The 8,565-nt window shown below is 51.7% G+C and overlaps 1 protein-coding gene across 1 annotated transcript; it reads right to left on the bottom strand.

The window, feature by feature from the left end:
* Nucleotides 1-441: 441 nt before the first annotated feature.
* On the bottom strand, nucleotides 442-6,587 carry CD8A (CD8 subunit alpha). Its single transcript, XM_059079377.2, has 6 exons — nucleotides 6,200-6,587; nucleotides 5,733-6,098; nucleotides 5,048-5,158; nucleotides 4,754-4,861; nucleotides 3,463-3,493; nucleotides 442-1,817 (listed from the first exon to the last, which is right to left on the bottom strand). The coding sequence occupies exons 1-6, from the start codon at nucleotides 6,246-6,248 to the stop codon at nucleotides 1,766-1,768; spliced, it is 717 nt and encodes a 238-aa protein (XP_058935360.1). The 5' UTR covers nucleotides 6,249-6,587; the 3' UTR covers nucleotides 442-1,765.
* Between the last annotated feature and the right edge of the window lie 1,978 nt (nucleotides 6,588-8,565).

The raw sequence follows: 8,565 nt of genomic DNA, 5'->3' as shown, positions 1-8,565 counted from the left end.
GGCAGCGTCCAAGGTGAAAGTGGGCAGTGACCCAATAATTTTAGGTATTCCTCCTAAAGATGTGTGCAACATTTTAGTAGTGTTTGTTATTATAGTAGTGGAAAATTGAAAACAAATGTCAAGTCATAGTTAAATGATGGCACAACCAAAAATGGAATGAGATTTTGCTATTATGAAGCATGCCATAGGACTTCCCTGGTGGTCCAGTGGTTAAGAATCTGCCTTCCAATGCAGGGGATGTGGGTTCGATCCCTGGTCGGGGAACTAACATCCCGCATGCCATGGGGCAGCTAAGCCTGTGCACCACAACTACTGAGCCCACGCGCTCTAGAGCCCGCGTGCTGCAACTAGAGAGAAGCCCGCAAGCCGCAACGAAAGATCCTGCACGCCGCAACGAAGATCTCACGTGCCGCAACTAAGACCCGATTCAGCCAAGTAATAAAAGAAGAGTTTGCCATACATGTTTGTTTATTAAAGCCACTTATAAAAGCATAGTGCAATCCCATTTTTTAAAAGTATATATTTTATATATATGCATAGAAAATAATCAGGAAGAATGTACACCATAATATTAACAATGGATTATTCCTGAGGTAAAGAATTATGGGTGAGTCTTATTACTGTATCTATTTAAGTTTTTTCTTCCAATGAGCATGCATTTCTTCTACAACACGGTAAGAGAGGAAATGCACGTGTAGGGCTGCAGTTTGGGCTCTTAGCTTCCTCACCAGAGTCTGTCTGCTACGTTCCCACATCTGCTGGTCCGGGGGAGGCCAGGGCCTGTACGAGCTGCTGTCACAATTCTGCCTTTACAAACTGTAAAAACTCACCAATGATCCCAGGAGCGTGTTCAAATACAAAATCTCAAGTTTAGAGAGAGCTGACTTCCATTCAGCTTTCCTGATGCTCATATCTTGTTTGCAAAGGGCAGCCTCTCCTCTTTCATGGGTCCGTCTGCAACGCAAGGGCTGGGAGAACCATCCTGCCTCCACTTTGGGATTTCACAGAGGTTTTCTTCAGACGTCTAGTTGTGCATTTTCCAGGATTCAGTACACCCCTTCCACTTTATTTGAGGAAGTCCTGTTATCTGTATTGTTTCACGTTTGATTATTAAAAAGTCTGATCCTGTTCAGCTACATCATAGAACTCTGTCAAGTTCTCTTGTCTTATTTCATTACCTCCTCGGGGCTCTGGGTGCAGTAATGGGCCTATCACAGGTGCTCAAAAAAATCACTTGTTCTCTTGAGGCTTGAGACACAGCTCCCCATGCTGAGACAGAGGCCTCCAGAAGAGAGACCTGAACTGTGTGGAGGTCGAGCCCTGAGCCCTGCTGGGACTCTGATACAGCCGCTCCCCATCTCTGGGCTTCAGCCTCCCCTCCTTTGTAAAATGGCTGGGGAAGAGGTTGGGGCTGAGTGGGTGCCGAGGCCCCCGACAGCCCTCACAGCCTGGTTCTGAGAACACAGCTTGCGGTAGCTCTGGCCTACCTCCCCTTTACCCCAATATGGGAGCACAACGGTATTATAACCCTTGCGGTGTACCGTAGACATGGTAGAGTCTCGTTTTGTGTCAATTAAAGTAAACACGTAAAGAAAAAGTTAACCCTTCCCACCCCACCCCCAGGAAAACAATAATAATGCGAATGAATACATATGGAAGGAAGGCAGGCTGGAGAAACCGAAAGGGAAGGACTCTTGCTCTCCCTGTCGGGAGAGTTCTCAGTTTGAAGTCTTGTAGTGGCTGTCACGCGGGGCCCATCTCCATGTTAGATGCATCTCTCTGAAGGGCTGGGCTTGCCTCCCTGTCTGACCACAGGCCTGGAAGAGAGGCAGGTGACCATCACTTCAGCAAGAGCCCCTGCAACGCGATGCAGCATCCACCCGTGTCTACCCGCCCCTCACCAACCTCCCAGCCTTCATGGGGGTCTGAGGACTTGTCCCTGTGGCACCAGCATGGCACTGGGTGAATGACCTCAGCAACGCTGCCAAGAGCTTTCCTCGTGCCATCTTGTTTAATCCTCACGGCAACCTGAGGGGTAGCCACCGGGGATGAGAAGTTAGAGGACGTGCCCAAGGTCACGTAACTAGGAGGTGGTGGAGTCGGGATCTGAAGCCAGTTAGCCGAGCTTCTTAGAGACTTTGTCAAGGTCCCCATGGAGGTGAGAGAAGCAGGCTGATAACCAAGCCATCATCTGACTTGATTCTCAGCCCTCAGGAGGATCACAGTGATCGGGGAGGATGTGAAAGAGCCACCATCGTCAACCAAGCAGAGCTACTTTACCTGAAAGTCCCTTTGACAACCCAAATTTGATGCTGCACTAAAAATGTGTTAATTCCGTACTGGGCTGGCACCTTCTAAATGGGCTGATTCATCGTGAGTGTCAAGTCTACACACACCATCCTCCAAAACCTCTGTGTTGCAGCTGAGCTGCCCTCGGTCATCACTGAGTTTATTAACTCATGTGTGAGTTCCTCATATTTTTAATCTGCAGAGCTTCATATTTCAGGGCAGAGTTTTATTCTCAGTTGCTCATTTCAAAATGAGAATTTTCAGAAAAGATAGAGATAAGGGACGATTCTCTTCCAAAAGCTCCCAACTGTACCCTGAATATTGAAGTTGCTAAAAATCCTTCTGTGCTTTTAAAGAGTCTTTATCCCCTTGGTACATCACCTCTAGTATATGCGTTGGAAATTCATTACATTTCCACTGTTTAAAAATAATGATGTATAAGACAGTGAACTTGGGTTCCTGCAGAGAAATATCAAGGAGTGTGAAATGCGAACCCCAGGTATAAAACTTGAAACATTTTCATCTACCAAAAGGAACTGGTGAATATAGTTGGTTATCGTTAACGCCCTCTGCCCCGGCCCCCAGCCACAGAGAGGAGCCTGGGCTTTGAATAGCAGTTGCAGCTCTGCTACTTGCTAGCAGTATGGCCTTGGACAAGTCACTAAACGTCCCAAGCCTCAATCTCCTCGTCTGTAAAATGGTGGTCACAGTAACTATTTTAAAGGTTGTTATGAAACTTGAAATTTTATATATATATAAAGTGTACCAGGGCCATATATCACTGGTACACTTTAGGCTTTCATCGAATGGTTGTTATTATTCAATATTACTGATAATTGGAGTGTAAGCATATCTCTGCCACCTTGGGTAGGTTTCCTGATCTCTGAGCCAGTGATCTGTGAGATGGCACCGCGGTGTTTCCCCCGTGGGGTTGCTGTGAGGATAAGGAAGACCCAGGGTATAACTCCCACCACAGAGCTGGGCTAGAGTGGGCGCTTGCTAGATGTTAGCACAGGGCTGCTTGGCCGAAGCTCGAAGGAGGAAGGAGACTGAGGCCTCTCTTCCAGACACTGTTTTTCGTTTTTGTTTTTTCCTGATCGCTTCAGAATGATCACAGGCTGGAACTGGATGGCTGCCTGCGGTTCACAGGCCCAGAGGTTATAAGAGACTCACCTGGGACATTTGCAGACGCGTCTTCGGTTCCCTGGATAAGGAAAAAGAAGGCATAAAGTGACTGCCCCATCATGACGAATAGTTCCCAAATATGGTTTCTCCTTCACTTTTCCTATTTATTTAGGATTATAACTTTTTTTTTTTTCTGGTGTGGCTATGACTATTTTATTTAAAACAAACAATAACTACATCGACATTATAAAAAAGACATAAACTTGTAAAATGACGTTAGTGCATAATGATGATTGACACTGTGAAGATTAATTTATATTATAAAGAAATAAGCTGTAAAGAAAGCATGATATAATATTTATATTTTATGGTTTTAATCGTTTTTATTAAAATTTTTTAAAATTGTAGTCGGTTTGCAATATTGTGTTAGTTTCGGCTGTACGGCAAAATGATTCAGTTACACAAATAATACGTATATATTTTTTCAGATTCTTTTCCATTTTAGGTTATTACAAAATATTGAACATAGTTCCCTGTGCTAAAGTAAGATTATAACTCTTGAGAGTCCAGGTGAGGGCTTCTTTCCTATCCCTCTTTGTATCAATTTAAAAAACATTACATATGTACACTACCAAATGTAAGATAGATAGCTAGTGGGAAGCAGCTGCATAGCCCAGGAAGATCAGCTCAGGGTGTTTTGTGACCACCTAGAGGGTTGGGATAGGGAGGGTGGGAGGGAGCTGCAAGAGGGAGGGGATATGGGGATATATGTATATGTATAGCTGACTCACTCTGTTATACAGCAGAAACTAACACACCATTGTAAAGTAATATACTCCGATAAAGATGTTAAATAAAAAAGATTGCAAATACAGATGTGGGTGAACGTGGGTTAGTACAATCACCTGCGTGGGATCCAAGACGGGGTGGGGGGCTCGCAAGGAGGGGGACCAAGGATAAACCACTGCCTGTCGTGGTTCTGGCCCAGCCCTCCCGGGCACAGGCCCCAGGGCCGCAGAGCCCCTCCCGCGCCCCCCGTCCCCTGTCCCAGGCGTTTGTCATAAGCCCAGCCCCGTGCGCTTGCTACGGGCGTTGCCCATGGAACATTCCACCCCTGCTGCTGCCGCCCCGGGGCACTGTCTTCCTCAAAACCTCCCGGAGAGTGGAAAGAGCGGCGCGAAGGGGTCTTCCCGCGTTCTCTCTCCAGGAAAGACAAAGGCTGAGCCTGGCCCTGCGGAGCAGCTCAGAATCCCAGGAATTGCCACTCCGACCCCCGGCAAGGGCTGCCCGGAGCGAAGCCGCGGGCTGACTCTCCCCGCCGCGATTCCCTAGGACTTACGACGGTGGCAGGTGACCGTGATGACCAATAACAGGAAAAGGATGGCGCAGGTCCCGGCCAGGGGCGCCCAGATGTAGATATGGCAGGAGAAATCCAGCTCCCTTGAGTCTACAGACGACACAGAAGACGCCGACGTTTAGGAGCGGGCCCGGGATCCCTCACCCCACCCAGCCGGCCGGGGCGCTTCCTTCTCCCGGCTCCGTCTCCCGTTTCCCCACCACTCGGGCTGCCCTTCGGCTCCACCTGCGGGATCAGGGCTGCCCCTGGCGAGGACTCTCCCCGCGCCCGCCTCACCTGCGCTGCCCGCCGAGGGCCGGCACACCTCTGGGCGCGGAGACGCAGTCTGCAACGCTTTGGTGGGCGCCCGCGTGGATGGTGGCGTCGCCGGCGTCGTGGTGGGCTTCGCTGCGGGAGCAACAGAGAGTGGTTAGGGGCCGGGCTGGAGCTGTGCGCGCGAACCCTCCCCAGCGCTCCGCGCGCCTTGGCCAAGTGGGCGCCTCCTCCCGATTTTCCGCTGGAGGAGCCGTAGACCGCCGCCCGCGCGGAGCTCTGCGCTCAGGGCGGGGGAGATGGGCTGGGACCTCCTGGTCCGCGAACCGCACCCGGCGCCTCGCACGTGAATGCAGGGCCCGCTCCCCTCCGCCCGGCCTCTCTCCAGGGCCCCACCAGAAACCTCGTGGCTTGGCGGTGATACCCTCGTTTTACTGACCAGCAAAGCGAGGCTCAGAGAATTTACGTACAACTTGCCCAGGATCACACAAGCCCGGAACTCGAGCCCAGATCAACCGGACCTAAAAAGCCATCTTCAGTTCGTATCCAGTCGCACTCGAGCCCCTAGCCTCAGTTGCCTCATCTGTGAGATGGGAACAGTATCTAAGTAGCCCCGAGGGGCGCTAAGAGGCTCGAAGCGTGTGAAATATGGACTCAGACTGGGCCCCAAACCCCACACCGAGGGGTGCCACGCCCCGGGCGCCCGGACCTGGCAAGAAGACAGGCACGAAATTGCTGAAGTACATAACCGAGTTGCTCATGAACGAGCAAAAATAGTAGCCTTGGTCCTCCTCGCGGAAGCGGTGCAGAGTGAGGTGGAAGTTGGCGCCCTCGGCCTTGGTGCCGGAGATGTAATTGGTGTCCAGTCCCTCGGCCGGCTTGGACCGCGTGCTGGACAGGTACACTAGGAAGATAGGTTTGGAGGCGGCCCCGGGCTTCTGGTAGAGCCAGGAGCAGCCCGACGTCGTGCTGGACTGCAGCACCTCGCAGTGCAGCTTCACCTTCTCGCCCAGGCGAGCCTGCACCTGCACCGGCGACATCCGGAACGAGAATGACTCGAGGACCGTGGCGGCATCTGCGGGGCACAGGCAGTGAGGCTGAGCCGGGGAGCCCCGCGCCCCCACCCCCCCGCCCCGCCAGCCCCGGCCCCGTCTTCCCCGGGGGTCGCCAACTCACGGAGCAGCAGGGCCAGCGGCAGGAGCAGGGCGGTCACCGGCGAGGCCATGGCGCGCTCCCCGGGGCGCCGCTCCGCTAGAGGCTCGAGGCGCCCGAGCCAGTGGGACGCCGACCCGGGAAGCTGCGCCCTTCGGCCGGCCGCGGAGCCGATTTCGCGTTCGGAGGATGTGATGTCACGTGAAGCCCCGCGGAGGAGAGAGTCGCCCTCCTTTTCGCGGTTGTCACCTTCCAGCCCAGAGAGGGGGCTGGGGTCCGTGAATGGGGGCCGTCGAGGCAGCCTTGACGGGAAGCTGGGAATGGTTGAGAACCACGTGTTTGAGGACAAGGAAAAGGGCTTGGAAGTGGCCCTTGGAATGGCTCTCCTGTGGGTGTGACAGCGGCAGAGGATAGAGATGAGAGATTTCAAGAAGGGAGGATGAGTGAGCAGGAAGGAGAGAGAAGCGTCCACTTACTTTGCCCTCTCTCAAAGTGGCCCTACCACCGGCATCTTGGGGCTTTGGGGCCATAAAATGGGCCCTGAGGGCTGAAGAGGAGTTCGTGACTGGCCCGCTCCTCCGGAACTCCAAGGGGCAGCAGCCACTCAAACCTTGTGTGACCTCTGCTGACCACACCCTTGAGGCTTTCCCCAGCAGCTGAACCTGGCCACACAGCCCCATTCCTTCCGGCGTCCACTCAGCAGCCTCCACATCAGCCCCTCTCCTGGCCAGTCCCCCAGACACCCTGCTGTGAACATTATTCTCCGAAAGGGGATCTGATGGTGTCACTCCCGCAACCTTCCATGACCTGCAGGACTGCGTGGCAGCTGACTGGTTTGGCTCCGAGCCTTTGGGTGCTGGCTCCTCCCAAGCCTCTGCCCTGGTCTTTCCCATCGACCTACCACTGCATTCCCACAGGGCTTGAGATTATCTAAACTGGGGGCTCCTCTTGCCTTCGCTGTTCCCTATGCCTCGAATGCTGTTCTGTTTGCGCCCCGGGCCCAGCTCCCGTGCTAGGGGACTTGGACCTCACTCCTCTGTACCTCTGGCTATGGGTGCTTGGTGGGGACAAGTGTGCAGCCTGGCTGAATGCTTGGGTGAAGACAGTTCTCCCTGTCTGAACCTGACACACACTTGGCCGCTTCCTTTTTGTCTGCTGCTTCAGGAAACCTTCCGCCCCATAGTGGGTGCCCACTCTCATTTCTTCCCACTTTGCATCCCATAGTGGGTGCCTTTCATGCTGCTGCTGCCTGATTCTAGAGACAAGCCACCTGGCATTATCTGTTCCCTGTGTCTGCCCCACCCGTGAGTTCTGCCCCGCGGCAGTGGCGGGAACTCTGTTCCAGACACACACCCCCGCCCGCCCCCCCCACACACCCCTGCGAGGTCGCATGTCACACCACAGCTTGGGCTGAGCTGTGTTTGCAGAACAACTGTACTCCCCTCGTGCGGTCTGAACTTAAGTGTTGGGTGGGCTTCTTTTTTTTTTTTTTTTAACTTTGATTTCAACCCCCTCCCCCTGCCCTCCGCCCAAAGCATCCAAGGTATTTACTCTAACATGGACCATTTATATTTAGACATGTTTTTTTTAAGTGTCTTTTAAATTACAGAAGCTATATATTCTTGAAAAACTTCAGACAGTACAAAAAAGAGTATGGGGAAATTTCTCTGTCTCAGCTCTCCTCACCATCATCCATTCTCCAGAGAAAACCACTGTTAACATTTAAGTGTGCTCCTCAGATATAATCTATGCATAAACAGCTGTTTATACATCATTTTTGACACATGGTTGTACTATGCACATATTTTTTTGCAACTTGCCTTTCTTGTCTAACAGCAGACGAAAGCTTTCCATGTCAGCACCTGTAGATCTACTCCATATTTCTAAAGAGGCGCATTTTATATGGGTGTTCCCTAACTTAGTTTTTCTATTAATAGATATTTAAGCAGTTTCTCAATTTTTGCAATTACTAGTAAGGCTGTAGTAGATACAATGTATCTGTATCATTGAGGAGTCACTCATGCACATGTAACATTTTCAGATGGAAGACAGGGAGGTTGGGGAAGGAAAACCCTTTGTAATTGTAAATATGACTGTGGCACACAGTAGTGGGTCCCCTGGCATATCGATATATGTGTGTGTGTGTGTTCCTGGCTGTGTAGACACAGTGCTGTGCCTTAACTTACATCAATGAGGGTGACAAGGAAACAGCCAAGTCCAGATAGGCCACTGACAAGGCAATCCTCTTTTTAGATAGTTTCCCATTTTGCTTCGTCTCTGTTCCCACTGCAGGAATGTTATACGGCCCTTCTGGCCAAAAGATGCAATCAGGAGTGTGATGAAGAGGATGGCCAGCCACAAAGGCATACCTTGCTGGTGGAGGAAGCATT

Source organism: Kogia breviceps, chromosome 11 (genome assembly GCF_026419965.1).
Source record: "Kogia breviceps isolate mKogBre1 chromosome 11, mKogBre1 haplotype 1, whole genome shotgun sequence".
Taxonomy (NCBI): domain Eukaryota; kingdom Metazoa; phylum Chordata; class Mammalia; order Artiodactyla; family Physeteridae; genus Kogia; species Kogia breviceps.
This window is presented reverse-complemented; position numbering and strand designations above follow the sequence as displayed.